The 22,504-nt window shown below is 40.1% G+C and overlaps 1 protein-coding gene across 2 annotated transcripts in view; it reads left to right on the top strand.

The window, feature by feature from the left end:
• LOC139348378 (ras-specific guanine nucleotide-releasing factor RalGPS1-like) overlaps positions 1-21,619 on the top strand; it is a 92,660-nt gene extending 71,041 nt beyond the window's left edge. The window contains exons 11-20 of one of the 2 annotated variants that reach the window (XM_070988403.1): positions 3,659-3,726; positions 12,704-12,830; positions 13,854-14,005; positions 14,190-14,238; positions 15,141-15,221; positions 16,563-16,668; positions 16,808-16,900; positions 17,932-18,037; positions 18,132-18,223; positions 19,261-21,619. In XM_070988403.1, the coding sequence (XP_070844504.1) occupies positions 3,659-3,726; positions 12,704-12,830; positions 13,854-14,005; positions 14,190-14,238; positions 15,141-15,221; positions 16,563-16,668; positions 16,808-16,900; positions 17,932-18,037; positions 18,132-18,223; positions 19,261-19,290 (904 nt within the window). In that variant the 3' untranslated portion in view covers positions 19,291-21,619. The remainder of the gene's footprint in view (positions 1-3,658; positions 3,727-12,703; positions 12,831-13,853; positions 14,006-14,189; positions 14,239-15,140; positions 15,222-16,562; positions 16,669-16,807; positions 16,901-17,931; positions 18,038-18,131; positions 18,224-19,260) is intronic. The other variant, XM_070988404.1, reaches the window with a different exon arrangement.
• The last annotated feature ends 885 nt before the right edge of the window (positions 21,620-22,504 follow it).

The following is a 22,504-nucleotide window of genomic DNA, read 5'->3' as shown; positions in this document are numbered from 1 at the left end:
CTCAACAATAAACAACAATAAATCACTCTGTTGGCCCCCTCAGACAAAATACTGAGACCCCTCCCGTCCGTCTCTGTATGTACGGATAGTGTAACAGCAGCATTGATGGTAAATTCTGAGCCTTAGTAATGTCAAGAAATATTGATACTGCACATGTAGCTCTCTCCACAACACAGACACTGGTCGGTTCTTTGAAACAGGCCTTTATTGCTTGGGAACATCTCTGCTGCATCCTTTCCTTGATGCCACCACACTTACGCCACTTACGCCGTGAGAACTATATTCGTGAATAAACACAGTGCAAAATATCTAAATGAGTTACAAGGCACCATGACATGAAAATAAAAGTAAGCATAAAATGATGCTCAGCGCCAACATGAAATAAAGAACATTTACAAATTAAACAAATACCTTGTTGGCCGCTTGTTGTAAAGAGAGGTTTGAAGTCCATGAAAATCCTTTAGAGTCTTATAAGTAACTTAACGTTCCTTTACCGTCTGCTTAGGCTTGAGATGTTAACTTGAACGAAAAACAGGCGAGGCCTCATGAGATGTTCTCCTTGCATTGTATACAGTCCCACAGTGAACTTGACAGTAGGTGCGCCACAAACAATGAACCTTGGTTCCGGACAAGAAAAGTACAATTTAAACAATGAACTAAAGCATATGTGCTTACAACATTTTTAGTAAATGATATTATTTTACCTCTTAAACAACAGATTTTAACCCCTCAATTTTAACCTTACATCAAATTATTTATTTATTTCTGAACTTATTTATTGCATGAAAATTCCTCACTCTTATGAATTATTTATCAGTATATCATGAACACACAATTTATGTAACAGCACTTACAGCACGTGAAAAAGTTTTCTATCATTATTATTCTATGATGACTTCTCTTTTGGAGATAATTGTGCTCTACATTGTGGAACTACAGTTCCTATGATATGTGGAATTCGGGGCCTCGGGGGCAAAAAGTATCATGTTGCCTTGGATTTAGTGAATTAGTTTTGACCTGCAACTTGAGTCCCATTGGTCTATAATTGTTTACATTCTGTCAAATTAGTACCATTAAAAGTATTACTAATTAGCCTTGAGCAGTCTGTCTGCAGTGTATCCATGGATGTATGCACAACAATCACTGGATTACTGCTCATATAAAAATGTGATGATTCTCACATAGTTATGAGGAGCATCTTTCATGAGTGAAACATGAGTCTGTACCATTTCAAGGTAATCCACACATTAGTTGTTGAGACATTTCACTCAAAGCCACAAATATTAACCTCATGGTAGCGATAGAGTTAAAGCTAGAGGTCATTCATCCTCTGGCCACCATGGATACCACATTTCATGGCAATCCAGTGTTGAGATGTTTCAGTGTGGACCAAAGTGGTGGACCAGCAGACAGAATGACATTACCATCCACAGAGCTAAAAAATCCCCCCCCCCCCCAAAAAAAAGAAAAGAAAAAAAAGTCTTCATCTACTCTTAATTCATAACAAAAACAAAGAGAAATTTTATTCTGTTTCTTGTTTTTAGTCGCCTCTTTTTGTCAATGATATTATATAGAGATTTAGTCACTGTTTTTGTTTAATTAAAGTCAGTTTCATTTGTCAACGTCTCATCTTCATCATCTGAAAACGGCTGATCAGTATACTTCATCACAGCTTTGTATTGTTAACAAAATTAACACTATTTCTCACACACCCACAGCAAGTCAAGCAGACAGCAAACATAAAGTCTGCTAAACTAAGTAAGATCTTAAATGCTGGTCCACAGAAACCACAGGTCACCAGTCATAGCAGTGTAAATGCATTTAGACAGTCAAAGTGTCCAATATTAATCAGTTTAGTTAGTTAATGCAGCTCTGGAAAATGTTGATCGTGTTGAGGTGAGATGGCGAGATGGCCACAGACAATTACTAGTACTAGTGAAAGTAATGACAACAACAACACTTATGCTCAGATGAAACCAGGATGATTGATGCTTTGTCGACATTACACATGACAGACCATTTGAAGTTTGCGTGCCACTCTCCTTCCATTTCTCTCTGGAGCAGCATTGAAACATTCATTCATGAACACAAGCAAACCCTCTCTCACTAATTAATGACTATTTTAACCACAGTTTCTTCCACCCACAGTGTGTCAATAAATACTTTCCAAATGTGGTGATGAGTGGCAGAATCCCATTCTCCATGGAACAGAATTTACTGGGACTATTCATGTGCTGGTTGACCAAAATGAGCATGTGCAGGCAGGCCTTCCTCAAGACAGAGTGCAAACTCACATACGTGAGAGTTAGAAGTCCAAACTCAATTTACAACACAGAGGAGTTGTAGCCTGAAAAAATATCATAACTGCGTGACAGATGGTCCAGTGTTTACAAATGTATTTAATTACACTGTGTATTAATCCATCATTAAGTACTACACACACACCACAAAAAGCATGGCAGCACTCACTGGACGTGGCATATGGTCAGAAGAAATACTGCTAGTCTGTGGAATAACAAATTAAAGTAACAACACTTGCTTTCTACACGTTTCCAAAATGCTAAGAGACATCTGGGGAGGAAATGTAATCAAATGTCTGCTTTTTAGAGAGCTGACATGCACTGATGCTGATACTGTAAACAGGACAGTGGAGTGTCCTGGTGTGATGTCATGCATCAAGCCGGAATGATGCACATCAAATTGCTGCTGGAGTGGCTGTTTACAGAGAAAACACTATGTGTTGGTGGTTTACATGCATCTTACACCACCGGTGTTAGTCCTTAAACATGTAAAAGTTCTGATGGTGTCCATGTCTAAACAAATGCTTTTGCTGATTCAGGTGATTTACCCACTAAGACCAGTGAAGAAAGTACCAGCTTTTGTCGTAGAGGGTTAGGAGAAATTATATCTAAAGAGCACATATAGATTCTTAAATCTTAAAAGTGGAAAGTAGGAATAACCATGTGTGCACAGCCATTGTACAGTCAACTAACTGGGACCACCGCAAATCCCCAAATTGTTAATCTGTGATATCCAAATGATAATCCATGATCTTGAACCAAATGTAAGTAAAGTATCCAGTGTGACCTATGACTGTAGGGCTCCTTATTTAAGTCAATTCTGTCATCACCTCCACAATGTCTCCATATGCTGCATCTACACATGACGTGTGTAGTATTCAGTGTAGGTCAGAGTCCAACGCAAAGTTAATTCCAGCCTTAAACTGTCAGTATGCAGCACACTACATACATATGAACTTTAACTGTGTATCTCTTAGATCCAAGAGACTAAGCCATGTGTTCCTTTGTCTCAACCCACTTTTTACCTCAACAGATAATGAAAACAGTGTGAAGCCTCACCGCTCAGTTGAGTAATGCTCAGTTAGACATACTGTAGGCTGCCTCTAATTTTTATTTGATTGTCTTGGTAATAAGTTGAAGCCATGATAAAAAGAAGTCTAACTGACTTTATACAGACAGACTGTTAGATCCGTACTGTCTGCATCAGTGTCTGACTGATTAACTCTATTATCAAACTGCTGGGATTTATATCCCAGCAGTGAGTGTGTGATGCATGTCTGTCTGGACAGTAGTGAGTATCAGCTGATCAGAGAGCAGCAGTGGGCTGGTGTGTCTGATGGAAACCATATGTGTTGCAGGCTGTCTCTGAAGATTGAACCTGGCAACAGTTCCCCTCGCATCGCTTCCTCTAAAGAAGACCTGGCAGGTAAGACACAGGTGTCAGAGCTTCTTTTTTATCAGAATCATTTAATCAAATGTTATTATTTGTTTTATATGTCAGAAGAACAAAATGAATGGTTTCCAGACAATAAATCTTTGATCAACTTAATTTAGCATAAAGATTGATTTTACTGTTTACATGTAACATGCTGTATTTTATGTATCATGAGTTACTGGAATGTCTGCCGAAGTCTGCCACATAGTGACGATGAGAAGGAAGTCACTGCATCTGACAAAGAAATAGTCCAGAACATAAAACTACAACCTGAAGTTTTACACTTCAGCTTTCAATCATGTTCCTGATTTTACAGATACACAAAGTTGTGGGTAATCAGCATAGCGGTCAAAGTTAAGTTGTACTCTTTTGGCATGTGGCATTAATAGAAGGGGACCTAGAGCAGAGCCTGGAGGTACTCCACAGTTCGGCTGGAAAGGGATTATGTGAAATGACCAAGAGTTGACTGTCTGAGTTTGGAGATAAAGCACAAGAGCAGCTTCTGCCACACCAACAATGTCTCTAGATGACAGATTATGATACTATATACTCTGTGAAAAGCTTTTTATTAGCTTGCCTGACTTGCCCTTTGTGAAGAAGATAAAGCAGAGAAGCTATGTGATAAATGACATGTAATATGTGACCATAGTGTTTGGATGATATCAGAATGATAAATGATCACCCACAGCTTCCTGCAGGTTCAGTTAGTTACACGAGGTTTTTGTACTGACAGCTGATCGATTGTATTTAGACTAGGCTGGACAAAAAAATATTTGAGAGCTCGCTGGCTGTCGTGAGCAGACTAAGCAAACAACCAAACTGGTCTCCTCTGTCAGTGTCATTTCTGTCATTTCCTGCTTATCTTCCATCCTCCCTCACCACTCTGTGTTCACTGAAGTCATGGAGGTGAGGAGGTTGTAGTGAATAAACTCTGAAAGCTGCTCCTGCATGACAGGGCATCGCAAACGTTCCATGAGGACATGTTGCAGAGGGCCAGTCCACTTCCTTTATTTCCATTCTTGTGTTGTGCCGGGGTTTGGAGGGGGCTGAGGTGATGTAATGCAGCATCAACAAGCCAAGAGCTGGATGTAGGTCAGGATAATAAAGATGGATGAGCCCAGAGCCACATCAAAGAGACCACGGTGCTCTGCTGCTGTCCGTGTGTGAGCTGTGCTTTCATCTACGGATTTGTGTCAGTGAGGACGTTCAGCATGATCATGAGCCTTCCCATAAAACAAGTCCATATTGGATTAATACTGAAGTCATTAAATGATAAGTAAACAGACAAAATGAATCATTAAAAAATTACAACAGTTTAGACAATTGAGTAATCATTTGAAAGATTTGAATCATTACAGTAGATAATAACAGCAACTAGGACTGTTCCGAGCTGATCCTTAAGACCAGCACTGGGCCAGACCCAGGCAAATTTTAAGTTGAGTTTTTAGCAGCTAAAATAAAGCCAGTCAAAACCAGTCCTTTGTTTCTCCACTGTGTTTTGTCCACGTCAGCCTACACGTGGTGCAGCGCTGCTCTTCAAGTCCTACTCAACAGCTGAGCTCAGTGCATGAACTTTGCTGCTTATGTGAGTAGAAATTGGAGTGTGTGTTAAAGTGAACGATTATTTGGATGCATCAGTGAGTGAGTCCTGACAACTGTATTGGCAAAGTACAAAAAGTCATTCCAATGTTAACCAATCTGTTATTTATTTGTTCTTTTATTTTATCTATGCTGCTCTAAAATAAGAACATTCAGGGATCAGTTTATTGTTTTTGCCAGCACTGACCGTCACTTTCACCAGTTAAAATGTTACAGCAGCAGATCACATCATACCTTTAATTCTGTGAGTGACTTAATGAGAGAGCGTAATTAGTTCCAACAACTCAGAGTTATACATCTTCTGTCTAGCAGGTTGCGTCACATCAGTTCCAGTTGTTCCATTCTGCCAGTTACATTTTTATTATCATCAGATTAATAATTTAAGTCGATTAACTGAGCATTTTTAAACTAGACCCTGCAGTATTTGGATTAAGTAGCTCATGAAAAATTGCCAAATTTAATAAGCTACAGCTGTTATTTTAATGTGCCAGATACATTTCATATCTTCTGCTTCCTCATAGTGAAGAAATTGGACCAGGACAAACAAAACTTGACACTAGGACATCCATAACAGTATTAATACATTTACGATCATATTTACATTATTATATACATATATACATTATTCATGGAACTGAAGTGACATCCACTAACTACTATTTTCCTCATTATAAGGCTTGCTGTGCACTAGTTATCCATTTTATTTTTGTAATACTGTGATATATTATCATCATTGGAAAAAAAAAAAAAAAAAAAAGCTCTGAAAATGCTGAAATGAGGTCATATCACCCACCTGCAGCTGGTCTGACCTGGTACCTTGCAGCCTCAAGACAAACAGACAGTACTGTAAGTCAGTTTTCCACTAAGATCCCTCAACAGTTACTAGCCATTAGTCTTACTGGTCCTGCCTTACTTCTCATATACCTTTTTTTTTTTACTTCCTATTAATAGATTAACCAAATGTCTATCACTTCCTGGTACAAATTCTTCAGAGAAATAGAGACTTCATATCACAGTATGTTACACATCAGATGGTCCACACTCTGACCAAGAACTGCTTACTTTAAATAGGTGTGACAAGAAGAATTCTGTCCATATTTCTTTAAATTTAGTGTTCATCATTAGTGATTAATCTTTGATATAATTTCAAAAATATTCTTGTTTTACTGCCATATGTGTCGACTATGATATGGATCACACCATTCATTTCTATGATGAGATCAGTTTAGATTTCTTTTTTATATAGTTATTCCTCAGTTGCTGGTACGTATACAGTTCATGTGTCCAAAATTCATATTTGTATCTGCAAAATTCTCCAGCAAATTCTCCACGTCTGCTTGTTTTTTTGAGACTCATCAACGTTCACTTGCTTTAAAACAAGTCCACAAAACAAATATTCCTTCAGTTATGGGAGACCCAGTCTTAAGGTAGCCTGACTTTCATAATACATTGAATGCATCAAATTAGCTCTTAACTGTAGGCTGAACAAAAGCAGCAGTTTGTTTGCGCTCAATGTATGAAAATTTGTATCATCTCCATATGCTTGTCATCTCCATGAGAGCTGAGGGACTTCATGACGTACCTTTTTTGCTTCAAGACAGACACCATTGTCCCTGTATTTAAAAAGCCTGCAGTGTCTAACCTAAGCAGCTATTGTGCTGTGGACCCCCAATCTCATGAAGTGCTTTGAGAAACCAGTTCTACAGCACTTAAAAAAACACCCCAGCCAGCCTGGACCCTCACCGGTTTGCATTCATTGCCAACATCTGGTTGTATGGTCATCCCACATCTCCACCCTGATAAAGAAAGCAACCAAAGAAAAGCAAACAGCTGCATTTGTTCTTAGAATTTACAAAGGCAAAATTCCTGCACCATGGACCAGGACAGAAGACTCTGCACAGGTGATTACAATTGCCCAGAACATCATTGGTACCCATCTACTGAGCATCAGTGATGTCAGGAGCTGCCTGTGCAAAACCAGCCACAGCCAGAATAACACCAGAATGAAGAGCAGTTTATTTCCTCAGGCTGTAAGACTCAACTCATCTCCTGCACTACATGAATATGAATATGAATAGTTTTTCTTGTGTAGCATAAAGGGACTACAAATTTGTTCATTGTGCAACCGTTAGTTATAGAATGACAAACAAACTTTGAACAGTAATCAAAAAAACAAACAAACAGCAATCAGTGTAGATCAGCAGTTGCAGCCCCAAAGACACACCAACAGGCAGGTATCTGGATGATTTCTCTGATACAGAGTCTAGATGTGTAGGTGGAGTGTTTGTAGTTGGGTCAAGATGGAGTAATCCATTTTTACGTAACCTCAGTTTGTAAATAGTCATTAAATGTTTTTGCCATGACTGATCGTTCACCAAAAACACCTGGTCGCTCTTCAAATGTTGTTGATGGCTAGTGAGTGTGATTACATTAGAAATCTGTTTTTATTCAGTTTGGTTTGCTTTATAAGGATTTGTGAGCCTGGCCGACAGGAAACCCACAGATGAATGAATAAATAGAAGTCTTTTTGTGTTAGAACTTTGACATCTGTGGCTAATACAGTGCAAGTAATAATCACGGAACCTGGCTAAAAGTACATTAGCTTTATTTTTAGATAAATGAACTCATGTGAGTCGCAGCCTGTTAGACCAGTAAAACCTTTACTTGAGCTTAAAGTTATGCAGAGCTAATGGCTGACTAAAACATCCCATGAGTAAGTTAATGATGCAGCTAATAGCAGACTAACAGTAGCAACATGTCAGCCATTCCACAGCAGCGTCCTCGGGGACACAACACATTGATCTTTTTCCATAGACTCATGTCTCGTGGGCTGGCCAGCCACATGGTGGGATTTGTTTGTGGTGGTTACCATAGACACAGCTATTGTCTCTCTCTCTCTCTCAGTTTCCACCACTTTTCACAGAATTTTGCATAATTACAGTTCATACCATTTGTTGGTGTTAATCTTTATAGAGTGATAGAGTCATTGATTGCTTGTCACTGGACTGACTAGATGGGATTGTACAGTAAAGGAAAGAAAGTTTTCCATTTCACTGCATGTTAATTAGAACATGTAACATAACGTGCTGCATTCATGATAATACATAGGACATACATGAATCATTTAGGAAGAAAGCATGTGTCTGAGCTGTTACCTGGAAATGTTTGGTTTAAAACAGCATGTCACCTCAGGGTTGACGTTTGGTTTGTGCACCGTGACAAAAAAATCTGCTTAGTTTTTCATGATCATTACAAGATTCTTACTTAAGATGTGTTTCATAAAGACATTTTTCTAATTGTGACACATCAGCTTGTCTTGTAATGAACATTTCCTGTTGTGGTAAATTAGAATAAGATTATCAGTATTTTTCAAGTCTTATCATGACAAAAACCTCCAGTTAAAGCCTTAAGAGGAGACTTGAGAAACTGCTTTGGTGGGGGGCTTAGCGTGTCTTACAATGACTGCACTCTAATGAACTGACAATAAACAGTTGGACTTTTTCAAATTCCTGAGTAGTTCAGTGGTGACATGGCCTTGAGTGAGCAAAATATTGTGGTTTGTTGTTTGAGGAATATCTTTTGTCATTGTACTGGAATCCAGGGCTAAAATCCAGGGCTTGATCCCGTTGGACTAATCTTAATGGGCCAGTCAATTTAATAATCATAGTTAGTACCACAGTGTGTGTGTGTGTGTGTGTGTGTGTGTGTGTGTGTGTGTGTGTGTGTGTGTGTGTGTGTGTGTGTGTGTGTGTGTGTGTGTGTGTGTGTGTGTGTGTCTGCTTTGTAAGAAAACAGCAATTCATCAAAACTTGTTCTTTGCTTCTATTTCTCCTCATGCTGGTCAGATGATCGTTTGGTTATATAACATGGCAGAAAAAGCCTGTTCTGGCTGTGTCCACTGCCTTGTTGGCTCATTCAGCATAAACAACTGTCATGCTCTTAAACCACTGCCAAACAGAAGAATTTGGTTTACTCACTCTCTCCGTGTACAACAGTGAGTGTAAGATGGCATGGTGGACTGAGCAGGACATGTGCAAGGACAAGAAGAGAAATAGCACGTGACACAATGCATTGGCTCACTTCATCCATCACTGAGTGTGAGCAGGGACAGAACTGTCTGATGATGGTGCTTTATGTGACGTTAGCTGTGATCATCCTGACAGTATTAGCTCTTTTGAATGATTATGTTCCATAAATCATCTATTTTTGGACACTTGTGACTGAGCCTCTCATGATTGAATTTTCAGACCACAATCTGGCTTATTCATCCCAGCTGTTTTGTTATGTCTTGGCAGCAGTTCAAGTAGTTGAATAAGCACACGTGCTTAAAGATGACCTATGAGCTAACATCAATCACCTGGAATATGACTTTTCAAAGGGATGTTTGGACATGTGCAGCATCTGTTTGTGAGGTCACAGCTTTCCTGCTTTTCCCTGCTTTTCTGAACCTGCCAGTTCTACTGTGTGTGCATTTTAGCTCTCTACATGTATTCACCAAAAACACATGACACTTTAATCATCACCTAAAATATAGATGGATGACAAATAAAAGTAAAAACCAACATAAAGTGGGTTAGTAGTGTATACTTCCACCACAAGCCTCCAGAACAGCTTCAGCACTCTTTGACATTGATTCCAAGTGTACGGAAGTCCCCTGAAGGGATGAAGAGCATTTTTCAGAAGATAATCCCTCATCTGGTGTTGTGATGATGGTGAAGGAGAGCACTGTCTAGCATGTCACTCCATGTCCCCCAATAGATGCTCACTTGGGTTGACATGTAGTGACTGAGAAGGTCATATGATTGACAGAGTTTCTCTTCATGAAACCATCAAACCATCTGTAATCAGTCAGACCAGCTGCAGCCTTCTTAGTTTGCACACCTTGATTTTCACTGGTTACTTACTGGAGGTCCTTGATTCAGAACTTAATCAAATAATAATAATGATGCTTGGATGCATAAAAAGGAACATTTTGACACCTCCGAATAACACAAGCAGCCCCCTTTAACAACAATTCATCTTGTGGGAAGCATGAATGTGATTACCAAACTTCATGGCAATCTCTCCTGCAGTTGTTGAGCCAACAATGTGAACATCATGATGGCACTGGAGGAAAAGTCAGGGGATCACCAGATGTGACTGTTTTGGCTTTTGGTGAAGTTAGTATTAATTTGACCGTTGAAAGTGATTGTCAGCACCAACTAAAAGCCTTGGAACTTGCGTTTGCAGTGGACTGGATTCGAAATGGAACCTGTCAAAACGCCACCCTCTTAAAATTCTTTAGCTCAACACTTTTTTAAAGTTTGCAAATTTTTACACAATCACTGCAGAACGATTTTTTAACCTCTTGGCCTCATGGCCTTGTGGCTCAATATCTCAAGAAACGTCACTCTGCTCTGATTTACAGTAATTTCTGCATAACAAAATGTGATAAATAACTAACTAAATTATTTTGAAATGCTGACATTGCAGATTTTGTAGACTCTTAAAATTGTTAGCTAAATGGCTGTGGTGAATTCACCACTATGTGGAGAATAATATTTATATTCTTTAAGTGAATATTCATGCACTGTTTTGGTGAGTGTGCAGTTCCCCAGAAAGCAAGCTTTAGAGGCACATTACTGCAGCCTCAATGCCAGAGAAATCACATCATCCTGCTATGTTACATGGATTCCTTTAATTTTAACTTTACCACATTGTTTTCTTGATTACAAAATTGTAGATGAGGAAACATTTTCCTCTTCTTTTTAGGAAAGATTCTAATTTTAACAAATTCCGTAGTACATCACCAGCGGGAAATTATCTGTTTCCCCAGCAAAACACCCAGCAGGCTCAATAAGATACAGCTGTCAGTATGTCCTCTGCAGTGTTTGAACTTCTCCTAATGCAGCAGTTTCTACTTTTCATGAGGCTCTTCAGGCTCATAGTACTTAGTACCATGAAATAAGTTACAGCATACGCTGTTCAAGTCCGAAGTATTCCAAGATGAACATTCTGAACACAGACTGAATGGCCCCAGTGGGTTTCCAGTGAGAGGGAACAGAGAGTGAGTCAGAGGTTCCACCGGTACTTAATGCACATGATAACACTGCGTCAATTCAGCAATCTAACACAGTGCTGCCAGAAGGCAGAGCTGTGGCTGGACTGAAGAGAGGATTATATGGACAGACCTATTCCACTGTCACAGATAGACATAGATAGAATCACTGCAGATGTTGAGGGCATTGGCTCTTTTTTTAAATAATGATTTTTATGTAGAGGCTCATTTTGTGTCTCATTGGCTCCATCTATTGGATTTGATGGAAAACTTCTTTAAAGAATAAGTTATCCACATAGCCCCGTTTAAAATCTACTATATTTTCTCCCTTGACACCTAACCTAGTATTCTCCATATTTAACTGGCTTCAAATGAGGCTTAATGTTCATACAGTTTCTCTTGACTGTCCCTCAATATTGCCAAATTAGTCCAAAATTGCTCCCTGTCTGTAGCCTCTTAAGTTATGCAACTTGCTAGCGCCACATTCAACACACTAACGCGTCACGGACAGCCATATTGATTAGTCCTTGAGCTTGTACCGTTACCAGCCCTCGCTGACAAAGCAGTCCGGTAGACCAACCTTAAAAGGCACACACAGTTTTACAGTCATTGTGGGGACATTTCCGCCTCATTTCCATCAAGAGAAAATGTAATCATCTTTAGATGTGAGTGGATGAAGCCTTTTGTCTTGGTTTTTGCAGCCAACAAAAGAGTTGTTCCCTTGCTTAGTTCTTAGCTTTGTACTGTCCTTCAAAGGAGTCCGAACTAAAATGGTTAGCACACACAAGAGTTTTCCAGTCCCTCTGGGAGAAACTGTCACATTTCCATCAACTATTAAATGAATCCACTGCATCTATCCTCGGATGGTGAGAACATGAAGACTAATGTTGATTCTTGCAGCCAACAACAGAGAAATTGCCTGCATACAGACCCAACAACCTTTATGGTTAAAGTAGGGCAGCCCATAGGTAGCCTGAGAGGTGAAACCGAGGGCAAATAAAGTCTGTGAAGAGCTTTCAGTGCATGGCAGCACAGTAGCTCGGTGGTTAGCACCTGGTGTGTTCCTCTCTGGGGCAGGCCTGTCTGTGTAGAGTTTGAATGTTCTCCCTGTGCTTGCGGGTGTTTCCTCTGGGTGCTCTGGTTTCCCCCACATATAAAACATGTACCTGAGATTGATTCTCCTGTCAGTGCCCTTCACCAAAGCACTATGGTAAGAACTGGAGTTATGTCCCCGGATGTCATACAATGGCTGTCTGCTCCTCAGGGATGGGTTAAATGTAGAGTGCAAATTCCACTATGTTTTACTGAGATGACCTGCTTTCTGTGTTTCAGGTCTGTCTGAAGTATCTGCCTCTCTGAGGTATAACCGGCGGCCTACCTGCCCTGACGCCTCTGTGGGGGTTCATATCCCCACCCCTCCTCCCTCTCACCACAGGAAGAGCCATAGTCTAGGAAACAAGTGAGTGTAACAGGCCTTAGCTTTAATTTGTTGTATGAATCAAATCCCAAATATAAATTTGGATATAAATGTTAAAGCCTAAGCTGCAAACTCTTAAGTTTAAAACCTGTGTCTTCTTCATCAACTCCCAATGTGTGTTATGTGTTAAGAAAACACTACTGTTTCTGCATTGAAATTTGGTTGAAAATTTCCTTTTCAGGCTTAGTGTCTAAGAAAATATCTGAGGCTACGTAACAGGGTTGCCTATGCCTGCCCAACACTCCCACTTGACCCTCTCAAACACCTTGTTGCCGTCTAGAGACGATGGTTATATTTACAGACAGAAGAAAACAAGACAAAAACAAAAAGCAATACTGATTATAACCATTTTTACACATGCAGAAATAAGTGAAAAAGAAAATCTGACAATCATAATGTTGACCTGGATGAAATGTTAAAAGGTACAGTTACAAGTCAACACACAAGCCACCACAGGGTTGTGAACAATCATACCACATTGTTAATGAAATACTACTAAATACAGCACATGTCCCCAAACAAATGATAATAATAATAATGATGTTAAAGCAGATGCACAACCATAGTCCACTCACAGTGTCTTCACTTATATTGCTACTTAGACCTCTTTTCTGTGTGTGCATGTACAAACTGTGCTTGGTTCTCCCTCGTCCTCGTACTTTCCACCACTGACGATTTCCAGTTTTTTGGAGTTCCGTTGACCTTCCTTCTACATTGTTTGTAATTCTGGCTGTCGTTACTAATGTGCTGAATGGTTGTGTGCTCATAGCTCTAACATACAATGAGCAAGTCTAAAGGTTTAAAACCAGACTGAGATGTTCTCAGATCTCAGCCATTGCATTACTGGGTAATATGATCTGAAAACTGATAGGAAAAGAAACAAAACTCAGGCTGGAAAAAAGGAATCTGATGATATTCTCTGTGAGTGTGAATTGTACTTTAACAGCTTTCAAACCACCATCTGTTTGTTTCGCTTATTGTCCGCTGGTTGATCTCTGTCCACAGTATGATGTGTCAGTATGGCATGTCCGAGAGCAGGAGTGCCACATTTCCCATAGAGAAAGCACGACACCTGCTGGATGACAGCTTCTTAGAGTCTCAGAGTCCAGTCAGAAATGATCCCCACAGTACATCTGTGTCCAACGGTCTGTCATTAGGTATGTATGCACTGGGTGATAGCATTTCCTTTCTGTTTAGGTCACTAACGCTCATTGATATTCTGCTCATGACAAATACAGTTCTTATTGATTAACCAGCTTCTGCTGATAATGTCTTTACAGTGCCTAACAACTTGAGACCAAATGATAAACCTGTGTTTTATTCATGTTTTTTTTCTAATAGGCAGCAGTGAAAGTTCTTTCGGGGAAGAGTTGTCACCTGGGATGGAGAGGTGAGAGCCAATCATCACATACTGTATAATTTGCAATACCTACCTCACATAGAATCATTTAATCCTTAAAGGTTTTAATCACTTTGGCAAATAATTTGATTACAGCATTAAAGTGTTTTTTCAACTCTTAAGACAACAGACTAAGAACAAAAAAATGATCCTATTGAAACGGTGCCACCACTTTAAAGTGATTATAAACCTACAGCAAGGTTCTGTTAAGAATGAGGATGACAGTAACTGGAATTTTTCTAGTAGTCAACAAATCCCATAAAGGACTAAACCAACAATATGTCAACAATATGTTGCCAATACTGTCTCCCAGTGCGCAGTGTGGCTCATTGATGTCTTTTGTCTACAATGGAGCTCTATGGCACAGAGGCAGAAGATATATCAAGCATTGATACACATGTACATATGTTTTATTAGGAAACCATTGTTGCTTTAAGTCTGCACATGAGATTTGTTGACAAGAAGGAAAATATAGAATATCACCAGATTTATCCTTTAAGCTTTATTTGAATTTGTCTGAGACGTGTTCTTCTGTGGCAGCAGTTTGTATCTGTACCTCCAGCATATTCATCATGCATATAATATCACTGTAGTCGAATGTTGCCAGCATCCTATGTGAACTTAATCATACTGTATATCTATGTTTGTCACAGCAAGAATATATAGAAAATATTTCATTTGTATCTCTGAGTGGCAGCCTGAAAACAGGCTGCGGTTGATCATTATGACCATGTTTGGTCTCAGAGGGATCAGTATCTCAGTAGATGCTTTGAATTGGCTTTAGTGTGCACTCTGGGTTCTTCTGGTCCAATGAGATGCACTGAAAAGTTCTGTTAACCAAAGGCCAATCCTATGAGCCTCTGAGACTGACTGTGACAATGTGTGACAAACAGGGGCCGCATGTACGCAACACTGGGCCCCAATTGGAGGGTCCCTCTTCGCAACTCCCCCCGGAGCCGCAGCTATGTTTACAGGTACAGTGAAGTGGGAGAATAACATCGTTTTGAATAAGAATTAACTCATCTTTACTGGGGAATAGAACCTAGACTCACTCTAATGTGTTTTACCTCACCTCACCCCCTTACTGCATGCTGGTGGAAGTCAGGTGTCATTATGAGCTCAGCTTTAAGAAATGATGGCTGTGGGCTGGACATTCCACTGAGTAGCTACTGGTACATTGGCTGAAGTTTGCGATGTTGTAGTCTCCAAAGTCTTTAAAGGGTCAGTTCACCAAATTACCAAAAGAAAACAAAATCAAAAGCAAATAGCAACTAAGCAATAGACCAAAACAAACAAGAGAGCACATTGTCAGAATTGACAAGTTTGGACATGGCCCGAAAAGACGTAAAGCTGTGGAGTGCAAAAAAAAGGATTACTTTCTGTTTTTATTTACATTTAACACAGTGTATACAACTTTTTTGGAATTTTGTGTACAGAATAATGAAGAGGGCAAAGGCTGTTTTCTGCTATAATGTGGACATGGCTGTAGGCTCAAAGACCAGCAGAATGTCTTCATATGTTTTAGAAATGTCAGGCAACCCCAGTTAGTGGGGTCACTGAGAACAAGTGATTTTGATCAGGTCAGATCATGAACTTGGTCGACTTTGCTTCAGTTCTACAACCTGTGGCAATCACTGCACAGAGGTGGTGTGCTGTATGTTCGTCTTTTGTCTGTCTTATCATCAGACTATAAGAAAAGCTAACTTTGGGAACCATGTTGTCAATATTTCTACTTGCATGCTATCTTGATGAGGTCGCTGTGATTGTTGTACTCTGCTGTGTGAACACACTATAATGTGTTCCATCCAGTTTGCTGGTATTGCGTTTATTCTACAAAGGCTACGTGGATCCAGACTGGATAATCATGAAGTGAAATGTAGAATCATCACAGGGACCGCAGTAGGCTGATGTCAGTGGAAAAATTAGTCTGTTTGTCTGTTGTTCAAGAGATTTCTCATAGCTGAACAAACTAAATACGTTTTCAACTGCCAGACTTTATTGTAGCTCTCCATGACACCACCTGTTAGCCACCCAAATGGCACCAAAATACCTTTTCCTGTGCCACTAACCTCTTTTTAAGCATTAAGTCAGCAGAGGGTGTGTTTTTAATCAAATGGGCACTCAAAGTCAATTTGGTTGAGGAGAAAAACTGCACATACCATTGAACCACCACTGTCCTAACAGCGTCACATGGTGTCAAACTGACTGCACACACTGAAGTCTGAATGCTGAGCAGAAGAGCTGTTTCAGTTGCTCACAGTGTTTTGTGTTCGGATCCCCCCTTGCAACCTTTCTCCACCTCCCCAAACGATTAGCTCCTCTGCTGCCAACTCCTGCTATGGATGCAGTGAGGCCGGCAGTGTGACCATTGAAGGACCCTTGCGAAGGAAAACACTGCTGAAGGAGGGACGGAAGCCCAGGGTGAGGCGAACTTTGTGTTCTTTAAGCTGTTTTGTTTTCCCCAAATATGGTCCAACATGTGAGCAAAGAATTATCTGATAACAGTGAGGGAGATCTTTTCAGCATCTCTCTCATCTTCTGTTTATTTTCTGTGTTGCAGTTGTCATCATGGACCAGATTTTGGATCACTCTGTCTGGATCAACACTGACATTCTATGGGGCGAAAGCACTGAGGGCCTCTGAGAGGAAACATGTAAGTTTGATGCTTAAAGAACAGAAATAACATGAAACAGACTCTGTGATGTGAGTGTCAGGTTTCTGCTGTTCATCCTGCAATCTCAAAGCAAGTCTCAGTATCATCAACCCTCGTGCAGTGTTCTTGTGTTTGCCTGTCTGAATGCTTGCTTCCACGTCAGCAGACTCAGTGCTAGACAGACCTGGAGAAAAAATCATGTCATGCATGAAGGTGGAGCGTAGGGCTGGGTAATATGATGAAAATTTCAAATTGGAATTTTTTTTTGTTTTTTTGTGGTGATGGTATTATATCATGGCATCAACCTTTCTCATAATGTAGGTTAATTAGTAAATGTAATGTGATGTGTTCTCAGAGTTAGACAAGGGGCACATTTAGACTTCTCAACAGCCTTTATTTGTCAGAAAACCCAAAGTCTATTACTGTATGTATATGCAGTAGTGAGTGTACCACGGGGCATGTCTATGAAGTGCAGTGACATACAGCAGAACAGACACACATACCAATGCGGCATGCAGTCGAGGAGCCGTTCGTGTCCCAACAAAACCAGCTGAGCTTGTGTTGCAGTATGAAGTGTGGAGATGACGTTAGGTCTGGATAAGCACTGTTGAGGGACATTTCCATCAAGTTAATGCACTTCCTCAGATGGTGGGAGTAAATGAAGACCTTTGTGTTGCTCTTGCATGCATTTGCATGTGTTGCTTGTAATGTTACCTTCCACATCTTCCACATGTTACTGAAGTCGGCATTATAGTAAGGAAAATAGTAGTTACTGAATGTCACAGTTCTGTGAGAGCATGTGCAGGCCTGTAGCTGCATGTTATCAAGGCCACAGTAAAGTACATTATTTTTAATTTGCTGAAAGCATCTATCACGGTAATGATGGTATTGCAAAATCCATGTTGTGGCATGTTACACCTGGTTATCATGAGCAACATCTGGTGTAGGGCACTTTGTGGAGTTCTGACTGCTTAAATGTGTTTAGTTTTCACATCTTTGCTGTGAATGTGATCCGCTGGTGTTTGCCACAGTATAAGTCCAGCCCATGTAAGAAGGTGTGTGTTACTGGATGGATGGTGGTGCTGCCAGATGACCCCGCCAGACCCAACATCTTCCAGCTCAATGACCCAGACAAAGGTCAGCTTCACACCACCAACAGAGTACCTGCTGTTTTCTTTGTCCTTCATTTAAATTCAGATAATCATACAAAGCAATTTGTGTCACTTCACAGGCAATGTTTACAAGTTCCAGACAGGATCCAGGTTTTCAGCGATCATCTGGCACAAAAACCTGGAAGAGGCTTGTAGAAGTAGTAGACCTCAGGTATGTTCAGCACACGCACTCATCTGTTTGGACCATGGGTCAGTTTTGGTCAGATGAAACCACTCTTTTTCCAGAGACAGATGAACAGAAGTGGAAATATGCAGTATATGGTTATATGGATATACAGCATAGTCAGCAAAAGTAAAAAATAAATAATTCATCAATAGAAAGAGGGAGACACGAACAGAGTAGACTGTTTTCTCCATCTGTTTCAACACTGTGTACCATTATGAATTGATTAATTCAGTTTGTATTGAAATGGATGAATATACTCTTTAGTCAAAAATAAATATTGAAAGTAAATTTGCTAATTAGCCACTTCCTTTCCTATGTCTTTAAATGATAAATTAACACCCAAATATTGTTTTCAGGCAGTAAGAGCAGACATGGGCATGGCTAACATTATAATTGTTCAAGAAATGTCAACAATATGTAGAGTTTCATCGTGTATCATTCATCTATATTTATATATGTAGTCGCTTTCTTGCGAGCAGAGATTTTCATGAGCCAAGAGTTTGTCTGTGATTTCTTTGGTATAATGTGATGAAGAGCAGTCTCTTGCCAGCAATGGTCAGCCATTTTTAGTTTAGTTTTGTTTTGTTTTAACCACATTCCCTCCAGTATGATTTGTCACCCAGCAGCAACAGCAAAGGCAGCTATGGAGAAGCGGAACATTCACAGGTCCTCTCCTCCACATCTGCAGATGTGTTCACAGGGTTTCTCTCATGTACATGCCCTCAGTGCCTGTACACCCTCTTGAGTTAGATGCTAGCAAACACAGTCTCAACAGTACACTATGGTGACAGGCTACACTGCTGCCTCACGACACACAGCACACACATTTTTATAGGGTCATAATATATTGGTGTTGAATTTATAGCTTGTTGCGTTGCTTACAGGTAGCCAAAAACAGTACATTAAAACTGCTTCATACAGACACAGAGCTGCCTCTGTATATGATATTTCACTTTTGACAGAGCTAGCAGCTTTCCCTGTTTCTGTATTTGTGTTAAGTATCTGTTCTGTTTTCTCAACAGATACCAGCAAACCTCATGTCATTTGAATGAGAGCAGACCTTATCCAGAAGGACATTATTGTGCCAAAACCATTTGTTTGGGAGTACAGACTAAATGATGGAACACAGTGGAATTGATGGTATCTACTGAAATGGGAGTCGAAATGGGATGCATATGACACTATAGGAGAAGCTCTAGGATACTGGATGTGTGACTGCATATGCCAACATACCTGCTGTCGTCTTCATCAGGACTAAGTGTAATGTAAACTCTGGAAAAATCTAGTCATTGGAATACTTTGGTGAGGATGTCCCGTGTTTCTTTCCCTAGGCTTCATGGTTCACTGTTATTCATTATGCTGCTAAAAACATGTGAGCAAGCACATAGTTTGTTTTTTTTTGGCCCATGTTGGGTTTCTGTTTGGGTGAAAAGATGCTTCAGTGCACAAATGTAGACAACAGTGTTAGTTGAATGATGTTTGCGGACAGTTTGCAGATCAGTGTTATACAGCCTTCAAATGGAGTTCAGGTTTTAAACATGGAGAGTTGAGAAGACGCTCCTGCTGTTAAAGTGGTTAAATTCATGAAACTGCTTTTGCAATGTTTTCTTTGCATTTCAGCATCATATCAAGGAGGAGGAGTAGGCAGCAAAGTGAACGCACATCCTAACTTGTGGAGATGTGAGCATGAAAAACGTGACTCTGTTTGAAGGCTTCATTAATACCATTCAAGATCAGCACTGTAGCAAAAAGGACAGACTTCATCACCTTCAGTGCTGTGACAAACTGTGACGAGCTGGACTGAGTTTGTTCCAAAATAAGAGAATTTATGGTCGAACAAAAACAACATGGAATCACGATGTTGGCTTTAGGAGCCTGTGTTGGATTGTTGGTCAAATGAAGAAGCAGCCCTGGATCAGTCCACCTGTTCACTCCTTGCTACCTCAGCTGGTAGTCCTCCTGTAAATGGTGTTTGTTGATGTACATAACAAGGTTTACAAATAGCAACAATTAATATTTTGTACAGAACAAATCAAAATTTGTCAAACACCATGGAAACAGTACTGAACAAGGTGATAAGTAAATCAATAACCAACAGGACAGCCAGCTGTTGTCTACACCAGTATGACAAGGCAGCAAATTTAAAGCAATTTACAATGAAGTACCAAGTTTTCAACAATTATGTGTGTGTAAATACTGTATTTATTTGTAAAAGAGTTTATTTTTTGACAGTTGGCCATCAAAGGGAAATGGTACGATGAATTATCTTTGTTCACCACCTGCTGCAGGACGCCGCTCCTCAGAGAGACTCTTGGTGGGAAGCCACCCTAAAACTTAGATTGGTTGATCTCCATCTGAAGGACACTGGAATAAGGGACAACTCCATTAGCGTTGGTATTGTTCAATAATCATGTTTTAAAAACAAAATGTTGTGTTGAATTTAAAGGATAATTCTGCTTTGATACAACTTGGATTGGACTGTTTTTTTCCCAATCATGCCTATCAGTGAAAATGACATTGTTCTCCAAGGTGATTACTGAGATTTGGGAACACAGCAAATTAAGTTTAAATATCCTGTGGTCTTGTTCATTAGTGAGGGTAAGTTGATGCATAGGATGGACAGGTGGATTGGTGTTGCGTCCTTGGTATGTTCTTGTGTTGGCAAAGTGACTGCAGTGCGCCTGAAGTCAAGGCTCTCCATTTGCTGGTCGCTCTCTATTCCAGCCCTGACCAATGGCTGTGAGTTTTACATTATGGCCAAAATAATGAGATTGCAGGTACAAGATGCCTAAATAAATTTCCTTGTGGCTTGGCTCATCCATAGAGACAGGAAGAAGGCATCATTAGGAGTGGGCCATGCTGGAAAACAGCTAGTTTGTATGATGTTGTCCAACCATGTCTAAAGCCAAACGTGTTCATAGCTGCTCTGAGCTATTTTCTCAAGGCAGGAAACTAGTCCACACAATGTGTCATCTGACCATGTCTGAAGGAAAGAGTGTTTACATGTGTTCTGAATGGCCACACTGGACAGCAGGGGTGAAGAGTCAGCTGTTCTAGAGATCGGTGAGATACATTTTACAAAGGGTACGTGACACACATTTGTCAAAATGTGTCTCTTTTCTCTGAGGCATTCTTTGTACTGCACTGATGCAAACAGTGACTGAAGTCGTTCGAAGTAGCTACACTGTCAACATTCATACCTCCACACAGCTGACCAATCACTGCCTCACTCTCAGGCAGAGTGAAAAGCTGGCTGTCATAGAGGGGGCAGATGTGATACATATGAGGATAACGATGCATACTTTCTGACCGTCTCTCTGGCAAGACATTCATAGAGTTGCACTCAGTTGTTCACATGAAAAGTGACAGAAATAGTTACATGAATGAAAAAGAGTACTCCACACACCTCACCAATCCCTGTGTGAAGCCAGTGCTGAAGTCACTGTAACTTACAGATGTTATCCGATGCAGGCCCCACAATTCTGATTTGAAAGAATGAGCATTGTGCCCAAACAATTTTTCAAACTTCCTGAAACAGACAATCCAACAACCACACCTACATTATGCAGTGATTGGCCAGCTGTGTGGAGGTACGGAAGTCCTTCAGACATGACCGGATGACACATTGTGTGAGCCAGTTTGTTAAGCACACCAGACCTTGAGAAGGTCAGACGTCCAGTAGGAGGTCGTAGTAGGTCGAGTTGAACTCTTTCTGCTTTGCACTGAAAGAAGTCAGCTGAGGTGGTTTTGGCATCTGATGATGATGATGATGATGATGATGATGATGATGATGATGGACCCCTCCCTGTTGAGGTTTTAGGTGGTTGTGGTGTAAGGTGGATGGACAGACATCACTGAACATCACACATTAAATCAAACACATGCAGTAAACTGATCAGACGGGTTACTTATTAATTTATCAGGAAGCCAAGATGAAGGCGAAAGTTCAAATGATCGTTGTTATAAAAATCCAACACAGTTTATGGACCCACAAATAAAGTGGTTTAGATAATCTGGTTTGTCTGATCATCTGATGTTCCCAGATCTTTTTCTTACTATGGAGACAGTGTTATCATGATTGATGGAAACAACAGCCAAAGGTATGAAAAGAAGATTGAAGTTGTCATAAACTGGAATTATCCTTTGAGAGTAGAACTCAGAAAATTTAAATGATGTTAAACATTTACTAATGGATGTCATATTGTTCCCCTATTGTAAATCATAACTGTCAGTCATTTATGATATGAGTTGTCATGGTGGCAGAGG

This window comes from Chaetodon trifascialis, chromosome 20 (assembly GCF_039877785.1).
Source record: "Chaetodon trifascialis isolate fChaTrf1 chromosome 20, fChaTrf1.hap1, whole genome shotgun sequence".
Taxonomy (NCBI): domain Eukaryota; kingdom Metazoa; phylum Chordata; class Actinopteri; order Chaetodontiformes; family Chaetodontidae; genus Chaetodon; species Chaetodon trifascialis.
Note: the sequence above shows the minus strand (reverse complement) of the source record. Positions and strands in the feature narration are given on the sequence as shown.